The sequence below is a fragment of the Onychostruthus taczanowskii genome, unplaced genomic scaffold, assembly GCF_017590055.1.
Source record: "Onychostruthus taczanowskii isolate IOZ18803 unplaced genomic scaffold, ASM1759005v1 scaffold286, whole genome shotgun sequence".
Classification (NCBI taxonomy): Eukaryota; Metazoa; Chordata; class Aves; order Passeriformes; family Passeridae; genus Onychostruthus; species Onychostruthus taczanowskii.
This window is the reverse complement of record NW_024500195.1, coordinates 33,510-48,600: the sequence shown is the minus strand read 5'-3', so window position 1 is coordinate 48,600 and position 15,091 is coordinate 33,510. Positions and strand designations below refer to the sequence as shown.

Genomic DNA, 15,091 nt, shown 5'->3' with positions numbered 1-15,091 from the left:
ACAAGTGCTTACCACTTCTGTATAAAGAGCAAGAAATTACTTACACTCATTTGATTTTCTGAGAAATTTCTTGATTCAAAATCTAATAGATTTACACTAATGAGAAGTAATTGCTCCCAGCCCTTCTATAAGGTACTGAAAACTTCCCAAGAACTGTTTCCGTGTCAATTCCTGTGTCTCTCTCCAGAAATGCTTTAAGGAAAGAAAAATAGGAACACTTGCATGAAAAAAGGATCTTTGCATCCAACAGCCTCATCTTCCCCCACTGATTAATCTTTCCTGAGGGCCCAAAACAGGAGCTGCCAATAGAAAAGGAAAGCATACAATCAACTTAACCAGGCACAAGTGTGACTTATACCGCAAAATGAGAAAAAAAAGGACCTGCTGTACAAATCCAAGAAATGTACATTTGATCTGCACAAAGATATACTCTGACTGGTCAAATCATCACAAATTAAAAACATATGGCCCAATACCTCGGAACATTTTACAGACTGCACAGCCAACAAGTAGGATATTGATCCTGATAAAGAAAATACACGGAAAATAGAGTTGCATAATGTCAGTACAAGAGGTTTAAATAGTTCAATGGAATACAACATCACCACTAACCATCTTCCTACATGAAGGACACTACCAAGAATAGCAGTTAGAGGCTCAGAGGCATCCTATAGTGTCTCATTTTGACTACTGGTAAAAAAACTTCAGAGAAGCAAGAAAGGAAAGAAGGAAGCTACAGAAAGATGTAGCTCTGCAGCCCTCCTCCAACACCAAGAAGTCCAAATCTGATTGAGCAAAAAGTCCATTAGCAAGCTGTTCAACTGTTTTAAGGGGAATAACACAATGTCATGCTTTGGCCATCTCAACCACATACACAGATGACAGCCTTCACATTGCCAAGAGGAGGAATACACACTCCAACTCCCATAGCTCTTTTTTTTCATCTTGTCACATGACAGTACGAAACTTCTATATTTAAAAGCAAGGTACAGAATGGTATATTTAGGTATAAAGGTACATGCAGGAAAACACAGTGCTTCTATGGCATTTGCTGCCGCCTACCTAAGCATCTTCAGAATCACGGTTCTCCATGCCAAAGGACATTTCTGTTTCATAGCAGCTATAATATGCTGGCATATGTGAGCTGCCATGCAACTGGAGCTCACACGTGCAACAGTCTTTTCTTACCAGCCATTATTCTCTGGGCTTCATATGGCTCCATATAGCCGGTGTTCTCGCCTTTTCCCATTCTGTTCAACTCACTTTTGGCATCAAATGGATCTGAGTAGTCATCAGCTATCAATACCTGAAAGACAGGAAGGTAACTGTTACTGAAGTCAACACAGCCTGATGCCATGGAGGCACAGATGTCAGATGTGCAAAGCAGAAGGCAATGACATCCTATCAGCAAATAAAACAGCTTCACTTGGCTGCATCCTATGCCATCTTCAAAGTACAGTCTTGGTTCAGAGGGTAAATACGCAATTGCCACAGATCAGTTACTCAATGGTACTGAAACAGAAGTGTGCTCCTATTTATACCAGAAACCCCATAAAGCCAGACTCCATGTCAAAAGGATTTCTGACTAGTACTAGCAATGGAATAATTGGGATGGACAAATTAAAAAGAGCCAACCAGCAAATTCAATCCAGTGCAAATCTTATCAAAGTCTGCTAATATTCAGGGAAAAAAAGCACTCTTTCCCTTGCACATACTTCATCTCATCTGCTTTTAAGGTTTATGAGCTACAACTGAAAATATTGCTAGAAACTTTTAAAATAAATATTCTAATGCTACTCCTTTCACTGCGTTAATAAGAAGCCTTTTAATTTTAAGTCTCATCTGAAAAAAAAACAAGACAAAACAAACTTCTTGGCTAAACTTAAACCCTCAAACCCATCTGTGCCATTCTTTCTCTCAGAGGAACATTCTTTTTACTTATGTTTTGTAAACTGAGATAAAAGATAGCAAAAATAAACGATCTGTCAGAACACATTCTCTTCCTCCACTAGGAGACTAAAACAATCTGAAGGTTAGAAAATCTCACACTTGACCTTGCATTGTTATGCTTTCCTGACCATGGCAAAATCATTGTATGCTGTGTAGGACCCATCTATAGGGTTTTTATCAGTCAATTACAGTCACAGGAATCATTCCTCCCTATAATTGAAGTGATAGAGCTAATCTTTGTTTCCGGGATGTGACAAGTGAACTGGGGCAGAGGCAGAAATCCTCACATGAGAATTATTGCAGAGCACAGAGATAGAATCTACAGCAGGCAAAAGAGTCTGAAGAAAACAAAAGCAGGCAGAGGCAGGCTTCAACATCAGAATCCCTATGAAACCATAAGATTATTCAGGTGGGAAAGAACCACAAGAGATCACCCTATCCAACTCATCATTCAAAGCAGGGTAAGCCTAAAGGGTTTTGCCCTGACTACTTACTTTATGTACAAGGGATTTTTCAACTGAGTTACTTTATATTTTTAAGACAAGCACTCGCAAGACTTACAGCACAGCACTATTCCAACAGTTTCAACCTTTTCAACAAAAAACCAGTACACTGCCAGCTAAGAGACTGAGGCTGCATCTGCTTCTGTCTCCTGCTGCCAGCATATCCCACCAGTCAAAGAAGAAAAACAGGGCACACAAGTATTCACAGATCAAACACCTGCACAAGTGCCATGGAATAAATGAACACTCTATTAGGAAAGACAGAGATCTCCTTTAAGATTAGGAAACAAAACATCTAACACACTTCTGAGTCATTACTCAGGCCCCATAACACTGGCACATTGCAATTTTATACTGCTTATTTTACTACAAAGACTGACGTTTTAATTATGAGTTTTTTGTGTTTTCCTCTACTCAGAGTTTAAAGTGACTGGAAGCTTTTTTTTTTCACCAGAAATCACCAGACTGACATGGATCATCAAGAGAGGAAAACATAATTCTTTCTTTCACTTGGTGTCCAAAATTACCCCCTCATTATTTCGAAAATCAGTTAACACAAAGGGGAAAAGTCCCCGCCCCCCTGTCTGGCAACATATGCCCAAGCAGCAAATCAAGTGACAGCAGCTGCACACACTTGAGACAAAGACAACAACGTGTGTCACGCAGCGTAATTTCTCCTAGTCACAAGGGCAGTTTTATTTCCACAAATGATGCAGCTGAAATGCCAGCCATGTTGTCTTCTGCTCCGACCCCGTCAAGAGCTGCTAGGTGGTCGCTTGTGCTCTGTGCTGCTCTCCTTTGCAAATGTTGACACATAGTACTTGCCAATCTTTTGCATAACTTTAGCACAACACGAAACAGAAAGCAGACTTAGCACATCTATTTGACTTTTTTTCTTCTCCATTTGCCCAAAGTATACTAGGAGGAAAAAGATGCTGTCAAACAAGACACACCCCCTCCCCATTCCCAAAAGAGAAAGCCACCCAAAAAACCTTCAACCTAAACAACACTCTCACAGCAAACCCACTTTCAGCACTCAGGCAGGCAGAAAGAGCAGTCTGCTTCAGCATTCCTGGAACTGTATATCTTATTACAAGTGGATTTACAATGCTGAGCTGTCAGAGGAATCCCCAGCTGACTGTTACTGTTTCCATATATACTAAAATTCAGTAATTCTCAGCCTAGATGTAGCAGCAGGCCAGTGCCAGAATTTGATTTCTTCTATACTTGCTAACAGCTATAAATTCTCCACTTCTAGGAAGTCTCAAGTATTTCTACTTCTTTCAAAAAATCCCCAATGCTTGAAAACCTCAAATGAGTATGATTGCTGGTTCTATTATAACATACTTACTGTAAATGCCTGAACTCCTTTTTACAACTGTTTTAGAGGATTATCTATCCTGTTTTCAGAGATCTCAAGCAGAAAAAGAGTTTCTACTCTGCAAGTCTTTTTGCCATCTCCACATAAGCTACTTTTAGCCTAATGAGCTCATCTTCCAAGCCTCTATGCTTGGTTAGACAAAGTACAGACAAAAACTCTTGATGAAATAGAAGGTTCTGAGGACACAAATATTCTAGTTAAACAAAACACTTGCCTCATGACAGATGGTATTAATACACTGTTCTCATACCCCTTTCATACTATCCTGAGAAAGAAAAAGCATTCCAGCGCTAGACAAATATCACAGGTACATGCCTTGCATGTGCAGTGGGGGTTCTGCAGATTGTGATCTTGATCACCTCCATGCCACACAGGGAAGATCCACTGCGAGAATACCTCTTCCCCACAGGCATGTAGGAGCAAGTCTTTCTGTATGATAACCTATGTGCTCCTGTGTTCACCAGAGCTCATTAGCTTTCCAGAAAGAGGCATTTCGTTTGTTTGTATTTCTCTCAACAACCTTTCAACCACTGCCCAGAAAACTGGTCTCAGTCAGGCATTTGTTTTCTACAGTCCAGAGGCCAAGGCAAGCACAGGAGATCCCAGGTGAGGGCCTGCATGCAGTGCCCTTTCCACAGCTTTGATTTAGTGCACTTCGAAGGCAAATGGCTAAACTCGTTCGACTGGTCTCCAAACTGATCTTTTCATGTTACTGACTGACAAACACTGGACAGGAGGTAGAAGACAATGGACAGCATCCACTGTCTACGAACGCATCCCTCCTAGAAGTATCAACTAGTTAGATTATCCAGGATCTAATGCTGTACTTGCCACATCTACCCTGGACATAGAGGAATGGCAATGTGTTGAAATTTCCTAAGCACAGCTAAAGACAGCATTCATACACAGAGGATGACCTCTGGAGCAGGACACATTTAATTTGACTCCCTGCTCTGTCAAATCCAGCCACCTTCCTCGCAGGTACTGTCTGTCAAAATGAAAACACAGCTATCAGGAATTCCCAGAAGGCAGTCATCTAGATTCCAAATCAATGTCAAAATCAGTTGCATTTGTCAGGATTACTGTCAAAGACCTGTGGCTTATCTCTTGACAGAGTGCAAGACCTACATTCTGAGTGTGGACTAGGAGCTCCTACAACTACTTGAATAGAGCAGATGACTGTTCTATTCAAGCCTGTTCCATGGCATCCCATACATATATGATACTATTTTCTATTTTTGTACATGTAGTAGTAGTATTTTGAGGCATCACTAACATCAAGCAAAAGAAACTTTAAGACATAAATAGAAGTGAAGTTATTAAAATAAGTCAATAAAGATTTAGAGAACACTCACAGGGGCTCTTCCTTGCAGGTTGGTAGTTAAAAGTCAGAAGATAGAAAAAAAGAGTACAGCTCAGTTACCAGACAAGTTGACAAATTAAAAACCATAACTCCAGCTAAAATGTTAATCAGCAGATACAAGATCAAAAACCCAATAATCATTCTACCTCCCAGAAAATTACAGACAAGCTGAGATTGTGGTTGGTTTATCCCTCTATTATATATTAACTAAGTTGCAAGCTTCACTGTTGATGCATGGTCTTTGTTCTTATACAGTCTTAAAAAAGTTTGATTAATATTATCATATGACACACAAGTTTAAATGGGTATTTGCATATACAAAAGCATGATCTGCATATGCGGCCACAGGAGGAGACCAAAGAACACACCTAAGTGCATAATTTCACAGGTATCTCTAGCTGACTAAACCAAACATTTTAAAGGGAATGAAAAAGAAGAAAACAAATGAGAACTCGCCACACTGAAAAAATAGAGGTAATCTCTTTTTTGCAGAGAAATGCAGAAGACCAAGCTATCTTTAAAACAGCAACATCAGCCCAGAACTGTTAGCTATTTCACTAATTTAGTGGCTATTGTGATTAAGTACATACTGTTCTAGAAGAATCCAAGAGGAATTATAATAAACAACATGTAGCAAATAATCTAAAAGACTTTTCCTGCCCAGCATGCGCTTGGAGAATTTATTAGGGGATATTAACTTTAAAGATTTTTTTTTATTAAATAATATATATTATTATCAATATTAAATAATAGAATAGTTTGGGTTGGAACAGACCTTAAAGATACTCTAGTTCCAGCCTCTTTGCCATGGGCAGGCACATACTTAAATAACTGTATAAAGGCAGACCATATATTTCTCTTTCAACTTCTGTGAGTTGCAATTAAGTCCACCAATATGGCAGATAACAGCATCTGTCTATCAGCAAAGACACAGAAGACAAGGGCACTTAAAAACTGTGAATACATCTCTGAGAACACCAGAGTTAACACATTTAATGTGATGAACACATTTAATGTAATGAAAATTCTTCATCCTCTGAAAATTTGTATTCACAAAAGACCAATCCCTAGCTACAGTAGAAGTCACTCTAAATTATCACAGAATGGCCTGGGTTGAGTAGGACCTTAAAGATCATCTTGTTCCAACACCTCTGCTATGGATAGGGACACCTTTAGATAGACCAGGCTGCTCAGAGCCCCATCCAACCTGGCCTTGTACACTTCCAGGAATGTGGCATCCACAGCTTCTATGGTAGCCTGTACCTCACCGCCTTCATAGTAAAGAACTTCTTCCTAAAATGTAATGTAAATCTTCTTTCATTTCAAAGTATTCTCCCTTGCCCTGTCACCATTTGCCCTTGTAAAAAGTCCCTCTCCAGATTTCCTGTAGGCTCCCTTCAGATATTGCAAGGCTCCATTTAGGTGACCCCAAGCCTTCTCTTCTCCAGGCTGAACAACTCCAGTTCCTCAACTCAGTCTTTCCTCTTATGAGAGGTGCTCTATCTAATCATCATGGTGGCCAACAATGATTAACAGTATTACACGGGGAGAGTTATGTTGTTATTTTGTTTGTTCAGTATTGTGCTGTATTGCTTGGGGATTTTTTGCAGGGATATGTTTGGGGTTTTTTCACAATATGATATTTTTGGCAAATGCCAAATTTTTCTCTTTGACCCCAAGGAACCTACAGGTCTCGCATCCCAAACATGCCCTAAGCAGATATTTTCTAAATAATTATATTTTCATGTAATATTCAGGCAACTAGACATCAGAAGCATCTCTGATGTTGAAGCCTGGACAAAGTTCAGCCTGCATACAGCAGGACTGTAAAGTTTGGTCTTGATTTGTTTTCCATATTAATAAAGACTTCCGTTTTTCTTCCATGAAGCACTGCATTCAGGAACATGTTGGATAATCCTCCCTGTAGCCTAAGTACCACTTTTTATTAAAAATAAACTTCACACCCTTGAAAAGCAAGCTAATAGAGTGATCTGTACATGGTTGGATTCCTGAAAGCATCAGAAAAAACAAATCAAGGACGTTTAATACCTTGTGAACAAGTCAGAAATACCAGGTATGGCTCTAGAGGACTATCTTACAGACAAAGTGCATATAGAGCCATTCCTCCTAGTCCTAAATTTGAGTATTAGAAAGACCAACACTAGCTCTCACCCTAGAAGGAATCACAGGCACCATGCATAGTGGTGACTCCCAGAGAATGACACAGCTCATCTAAAAGGAAATTAAAACACAAATTGAGAAATGTGATGCCTAAATTTTTCAGAGAGTTGTGAACTGATAGTGAGGTGCTGGGAAAAAAAAAAAACAACAGTATTTAATAACAGGATTTCAAGAGCTATTCTCCCATACAAGGTTTGGTGCTCAGTGAAGGTGAATTGCTCTTCAGTTTTTACAAGTCCACACACCCACAGAGACAAAACTGAACTGCTAAGAAAGAGGAAATAACAGTTCTTGCCTTCTTGCTCTCCATTTCTCTCCTCTATTCCCAGGTAGTAATTGAAGTTCCCTGCTATCCCATATGTGTCACTGCTTCACAAAGGGCAATGCAGACCACTCTTCACACAGCAGGCAATGCAGCACTTCCTGCTCAAAGTTTAAAAATGAAGTTGTACCTTTCCCTTCAGAAAGAAACAGGTGCTTCCTTGACCCTTCCACTAAAGTATTTTAAATCTGAAAATACACCTTCAAGGATTTCTCAGTAGATCTAAGACTTGTTGAAGGAAGAAGAGGCAGAACAATCAAGAGATATTGTTCCCTTTAGAAAACAAAGTTTTAAAAAAAAGGTAAAAAAAAATTGTATCCCATGTAATGTCATTAGCAGAATATATTTTGTAAAACAATTTTCCACACTTCCTGGACAATGCACAGCTACTCCAAAACCACACCTTATGTCTGTTTCCTTGTAAATGGACTGTCTGATGGTAACATTTACAAAAACAGCGACCTATCCAGGAAGATCTGCACCACAGTCCTTTCCTATCTCTTGCTAGAATCCACCATTATGCTGTTTCAACTGCTCAGTCTCATATCACTTCCTCCACTTCCAAACCATGCCTACCGTACTGTTAGTTAAGGATACAACCACACTGACATGAGGCAGCAAAGGAGTGAAAAGCCAAACCATATTGTTTACCGCCAGGCAGTGGTTAGCATAAGCAAGGACATATACAAAGGTGTTTAGAAACACAAACATCTCTCTTATCCCATTGTCAGTGAGCCTGGGGAGCAAAGAATCTTACAAAAACAGACATTTCTTCAGTGATCCAAGCAAACACAATGGTAAAATGGCCACAAGATCAGATTGCAAACTAAGAGATTACATGCAAACTTGATGTTTAAAAAGAGAAACACAGCTTCATCTTTTTCCTTTCTAGCTCCTTTCTGCTCATTAATCAGGCTAAAATACTTACTTGAGTTTCCATACAGTTTTTGCTGTGCCTAATTTCTCATTTAGAGTTAGAATACCCTTTGAATGCCTAACCTTATTTAGCCTATAGAAGGTTTTACTGCCATATATACATTGAAACAGTCCTAATGCTAACAGTTGGTGCGCAAGTTTACCTAAAGCTGGATATGTAAAATAGTGTAATACAGATTCTTTCCTTATCTTGAGAGTTTTGAAGAAAAGCCTGCAGGTAACGTGTGCTATCATGCAACAGTAAGAAAGCTGCATTTATGGTGACCCCAGTGTTGTAACAGAACAGCAAGTCTGTCTGTCCCCTTGTTTGAAGGCAGTGTCTGAGGAACTTTCTTACAATGGAGCTGAGATGCTTACTGCAAAGGTATACACCTGATACACTCTTCCAGAAGTCTACCACTCCCTCCTTAAATCTCCGCCCAACTGCTTCATACTCTTTCCTGATAGTCTCTCTCTGCTTGGATCTTTGTGCCCAATAGTCTGATAATTTGGATAGCTACCAAAGCCATGAGTGTTCCAAGCTGTGTGTACAGTGCAGATGCCAGGCGTACTTGTAACTGAACAGCCTATCACATCATTGCAAAAAAGTCCTGAAGTCACCAAGATCCCAAAGTCTCAGGCTGTAACAAAATATCCTACTGTTCACAAGACTACTGTAGTCCCTTAATCATGAGACTGACATACATGAAGAAATTGCATTTTTAGCTGCATTACAGCTGCCCTATAACAACATGGACATGCAGAAAAACTGTAACTTCCTGCCTTTACGTATGGCCTTGCCTAAGCAATTTGTGCACAACCAGCAGCCGTGAGTAGTTTTTTTTCTTTCTCAAAGACAGAACCATATATAACAAAGGGAACCACATGTAGAGAGGAAGACTGTTTCAGAACCAACTGTATGGAGAGGCAACTGAAACTGCTGCAATGGATTAAGCATGAGAATAAGGCATTGAGGTACATCTGTAGTTTAGGATCTCTAGAAATAATATTCTCTGATACAAATAACCCCAACACTTCTTAGACATCTTTCAAGTGTTTTCTCAGTGCACCTTGAAATACCAGCTGCAAGATTCTCTTAAACACACATGACTTGTTCTCAGTTTAAAGATCAAATAAAATATAGACCTTCCATATACAAAAATAAGACAAGCATCTACTCAACCCTAAAACAGTATTTTAATAATATAAAGATATTAATAATGTTGCATGGAGTTTAATCACTTCTATGCAAGATGTCAGAAGTTCAAAAACCTAGATTACTTTGCTAGTCTACTGCAAAGGCACCGGTTTCTTACACATAGATACTGTTTTCAGAACTTTATACAAGTCAGCAACTCTGCTGTCCTGAACAGTTGCCCTGTTGATTGCTGCTGCTGCACAACATTCAAATGATTTTGCACTAGGTCCACTCTGACTGTGCAGAATCAAGTTATTCTCTACTGCATCGGATAGATCCTGTCTTGCAATTCAAAATTTTTTACTACTTGAAAGTAGCTGAGTGCTCGCTTGAGAAAAGTAGCTAGAATTGTTAGGCTGTAGGTTGAACTTTACTGGAACTATCAGGTTATTTTCTGTAAGTTGAACAGAGATTATAGTACAGCCTGGAGTACATATAACAATGTGCACATTAATAATAACTAAACTGGACAAAACTAGCATTTTAAATATTACTCAAAAAATAATAGATCACAGCTTATGGGCTGCAACAACCATATTACAATACAGATGGCAGAACCAATTAAACACACAGCAAGCAGCTGGTAACAAAACAGAAAACCAGAAGTAAGAAAACTCCAGACCCCAATGCTGCTGTTTGTGCAGACGGTCATGTGAGGGATAGAGAGTTTGGATTGTAAGTGTATAACTGCATAGGATTTATTTGTTCAGAGTCCCTGTCTTGAGGCACTACCAGGTACCATAACTGACCTGTGCCAACAAATCTATCTAATGGAAAAGAGAGACTAATATCAAAAATTTCTTCAACACCTGTGGAAATGGATCTTGCAAATTGCAGTATCTTCTGCATTCAATATAAAGAATTGTTACATTGTTCTGTCTCCACTGAACACAGATAGTGCAAAATGCTGCTCATTATGAAAAAAATGTCTTTTAAAGGACAACGTACTACGAATCCAGCTTTTAAATCCCAAAAACTTGCTGTAATGAAGTATGATACAGCTTGTTTTTGGGAAGTATCCCAGGTTCTTCAGCTGCAAAACCTGGCAGAGAAACGATTAGGCTCAAATACATAATAGATGAAAATATATCTGAAGTGTTCTTTCACACAGACACTTCCCCCTCGGTTATTACTTCAAGGATTCACACACACCATGTGTATGTAAATCCAGATAGAGGACAATCACTCAGGAAGACTTCAGCTTATTTCTTTTGATCTCCATTCACAAGTGGTTTGCTTACTGAGCTGGTCTTAAACGAAGTCTTGTGTTTATTCTTACACAAATACAGGAGATGCCAGATTGATCCAGAATACAACCACATGTTGTTTCAACTTGCCCACACTCCCTAGCTTCTTTGTGGCAAGCAAATAAATTAAGCTCTCACAAGTCAGCACTAAAGATGGAAGCCAATAATTTCTTTATCCACCATGCTGGAGGACCTGAACTACTTCAGCCACACTCTGCTCTCCCTTGTCTGAAGGTAAACATCACAGTTCAAGTCCCCAAACCTACCTAATTGTATTGCCTAAATAATTAAAAAAAATCCACCCAACAATTTGAATTCAAAGACATCTGGAAATTATGACTCTCACTGGGCATCTGTTGTAGAGGTTACTCACCTCACTACTAAAAGGTGCAGGGCAATTTGGTTTGTCTGCTTCAGCTTTAATTGGCATATCCACTGCTACATATCAAAACTTCCTGAATTCCAGATATTTTACATCTCTGTGGTTACTTTACCAGCCTTTGTCTAAAATCTTGCATAATGTAATCATGTCTGCCACCGCTTGTAGTCTTCATCCCCTTTATTTCCTAAATCAGCTAATTTACAATTTTTCTTTTCCTCTGGGAATTTCGGCCAACCAATGTGCCACCATCCGTACTTTGCCATTTGTCCTTTATAAGTAACCACACCAAACAAGCACCTCCCTGAATCTCCTTCCCATTCCAGTAACTCTTTCAAGTATGACACACAACTGAGATTTTCAGCCAGTTCTGTACTGATGACAAACCACAGAAAATATAAAATTGCTCACTTCTCACTTCTCTATCAACACATAAAGGAAAACAGCATTCTATCCTTGTAAAAGAAATCAGAAAAAACAAAACAAACAACCAACAAAAAAACAAACCAAATAAAATACTGAAACAGTGATGCTGGAATGAAACACAAACAATTAAGAGGCATTATTGGATCATTAAACACTAACATACTTCTGTGAAGACAGTACTATATGGCCCTTAGTTATTTTTTTTCACTCCTGAAGTGTTTATTTACTAGCTTATGCTATGCTACACACAGCATAAAAACACCCCAGTTTTTAACGTTTTTAGAACGTCTATATGAACAGCAGACCTCTAGCTTTGGGGGGTTTTATTCCATCTTTGCTGTCTTCTTTATCATATATTTCTCAGAGAAGTATATTTTCAATTGCTTTGTTCTCTACTGAACTACAGACGCTCAGCTAACTAAATTCCTAATTTTTCCTCCTCAGTGAATCACAGGTGTAGAAGAGAAGCAGTTCCCTGCTGGCCCACTACGACCCCTACTTATGAAGTTCACCTGTCAAACTCTACGTTTCAGGGCTGTGAAATAAATGAGATTTCATGTCCATTGCTGGGATAAAATAACAAAATTGAACAAAAGGCAAGTTTTGTTGCATACAAATGCTGTTGCAGGCAGCCACAGCTGGCTTTTCTCAGATACATTCAGATTTCCTGCTTGTCGCATATAGTTCTCTCTCTCAATAATTGGAAAAAAATCCTTAGTATGATTGAGAATTTTTGCCTACAAGTTTCAGAACCTGCAACAAGGGCTTGGGAGCAGCATATAGATTTATGACCATTACAAGGCAGCAGGTTACCTAGCAACAAATACGTATTTTCTGATGAAAATTGCTTCAGTAGGGTCTAAAATTGAACAGTGATTTTTAAAAAAAGAAAAAGAAATACATTTTGCCCCAAGCACTTGTTTTTGCTGAAAAGGCATTCCCTAAAAGAGAATACCTAATATCAATGTAGGAAATTTAAAGAAGATGTTACAATCTATATGTAAAACATATGTTACATCTATAGTGTAAAACATAGCGAGATGCTAACTTTTAATCAATCACTTCCACAAAAGAAGTTGCTTCCAGTCAGGAACACCTACCAAGACAATAGAATAAATCCTAGGTTTTCCACCCTATATCATCACCTTCACAAGCTGATTTCTTTGGAATTCTATCTGGACAGATATAATTTCTCAAGCTGTCATGGAAGTGTGACAATGCTATCATGTTACATATTTAAACATGCACACACAGATCATTTAGGCTGATAACATTCAGCACATACCTGAAATTCCTGTGATGTTACTATTATCCTGGAGTTGAAAATGCCAATTAACAAAATAGAGAAACATTTATTTCCAATACATGAGAAAAACTGAACTATACTCACAACCAACTGAACTATACTCAAGACCAGCACAGGCAGGAGGACGTGCTCTGTTCTTAAAAACAATTAACACTATTCCCTCTCTAACTTGAGTTCCCAAGTCCAGTACTTTCCAGCGCTGTGTCTAGAGTGTTTTGTTAAAATTTGAAGAGAATGACCAGTAAAAGATAGGATAATGTTTGCAACTGGGCAAGTATCTATGGAATTTGCTTCAGCTACATACCAGTTGGAAACACAGCTATCATGGAAGTTGCCATACCGTTGTAATGCAGGACTTTGAACCACCCCACCTTTAACACTGAACTAGGAGGCAAAAAGTTTATAAATAAACAAATTGCAAACTCTCTCTGTAAAAACAGTTTAATTTTTTTATGTATTACTGTCCAATACCACATTGGCAGTGGGGCTGAGGCCTCAGCTTGGGGTCACAAGCACAAGGCTTTTCAAGGGCCTCCAGAGCTCCCCAAGCATCCCCCTAAGGATTCATATCCTGTTCTGCAGGGTCATACAAAGAGCCATGGTACCCATCATGAGGCTGGCAGTGAACTGTGCCTCAAAGGAGGGCTAGACACACCTGGGAACCTGCCCCATCAGAAAGAAGGTGAGCTCGAAAGACATAAGGACAGGGCACCATCACTTCACACGTGCTCCCCCTCCACATGCCCTGCATGACGTAAATATTAAAAAGGGCCAGGCCACCCAATGAAGGACGGCTGAGAACAGAGGCAACTCCAGATGGTCCCTTCACCAAAAATCCTACCAGGGGCTGACGTAACCCCAGCCCTACTATCTAGCCGACAGGGGCGGGAACAGGAGCACAACACTTACTTTATCTTTCATGGCAGAGGGGGCAGCAACCGTAGGCTGCTTGGAGCTCTTGCTGAGCTTCTTGCCCGCGCCGTCGCTGCCTCCAGCGCCGCTCTCCACCTTGATCAGCCGGTGCTTGGGGGAGATGTATTTCACGTCGGGCGGCGTCGCCGGGCGGCGCTCGCTGTGGCTGCGGAAGAGGTGCGGGGAGCCGGTGGTGGGAGGCGTGGCGCAGCACGACGAAGAGGAGGAGGAGGAGGAAGCCTTGAGGGCTGCCTCGCCCAGGTCCTCGGGCGCCGAGTAGTCCGGGCGGCACATGGCGCGCAGCTTGCGCAGGGACGAGCCGGGCCCGCTGTAGGGGTCCTCGAAGTCGCGGTCCTTCTGGGCGCGGTAGGCGCGGAGCAGGTCGCTGGTGTCGTCGCGCAGACGGCGGCGCGAAAAGCCGGGCGAGGTGTGGTGGTGGTGGTGGAGGTGCGGCGGCCCCTCGGGGCGGGGCGCGCTGCCGGCACCGTTGCGCTTCTCCCGGTAGTCGGGCCGCGGGGGCTGCGGAGGGCTCTTGGTCTTGCTATTGCCCAGGCTGAAGTACTTGTTCAGCCATTTGGCCATCGTCTCTCCCGGTCGCGGCCTCAGCACCGCTGCGCGCTGCCCCCGGCGCCCCGCGCCCCAGCCCCGCTCGCCGCCCGCATGGAGGAGCGGATCGGCGGGGGGGGCCGGGGGCCCCGCTCCGCACACTCCCCGCTCTCCCGCTGCCAGCGGCTGGGAAGGCCCCGCCGAGCCCCCCGGCTTCCCGGCGGGAGGGAGCCGCTCCCGGCCCGAGACAGGCGCTCGCCGTAGCTCCGCGCCCGCCCCCGCGGCTCCGGGTCTGCCGCGACCTCAGCTCCGCTGCTCCGCGCTGGCAGCGCAGCCCAGCCTGACCTCAGCACGTACCGGAGAGGCGGGGGACGCATCTGCATGCGGGGCCCGCCCACCGCCGCGGCCGGGCGGGGCCGCGCCAGGTGCCGCGGGGCGGTGCGGGCGGGCCGGGGCCCGGCC

General features: G+C 41.7%; 1 protein-coding gene across 4 annotated transcripts in view; it reads right to left on the bottom strand.

Moving 5' to 3' along the window:
- SHB (SH2 domain containing adaptor protein B) overlaps positions 1 to 14,948 on the bottom strand; it is a 61,358-nt gene extending 46,410 nt beyond the window's left edge. For all 4 annotated transcript variants that reach the window (XM_041408011.1, XM_041408012.1, XM_041408010.1 and 1 more), the window contains exons 1-2: positions 14,081 to 14,948; positions 1,189 to 1,306 (exon numbers count right to left, since the gene is read on the bottom strand). In XM_041408011.1, coding sequence (XP_041263945.1) covers positions 1,189 to 1,306; positions 14,081 to 14,665 — 703 coding nt within the window. In that variant the 5' untranslated portion in view covers positions 14,666 to 14,948. The remainder of the gene's footprint in view (positions 1 to 1,188; positions 1,307 to 14,080) is intronic.
- Positions 14,949 to 15,091: the final 143 nt, after the last annotated feature.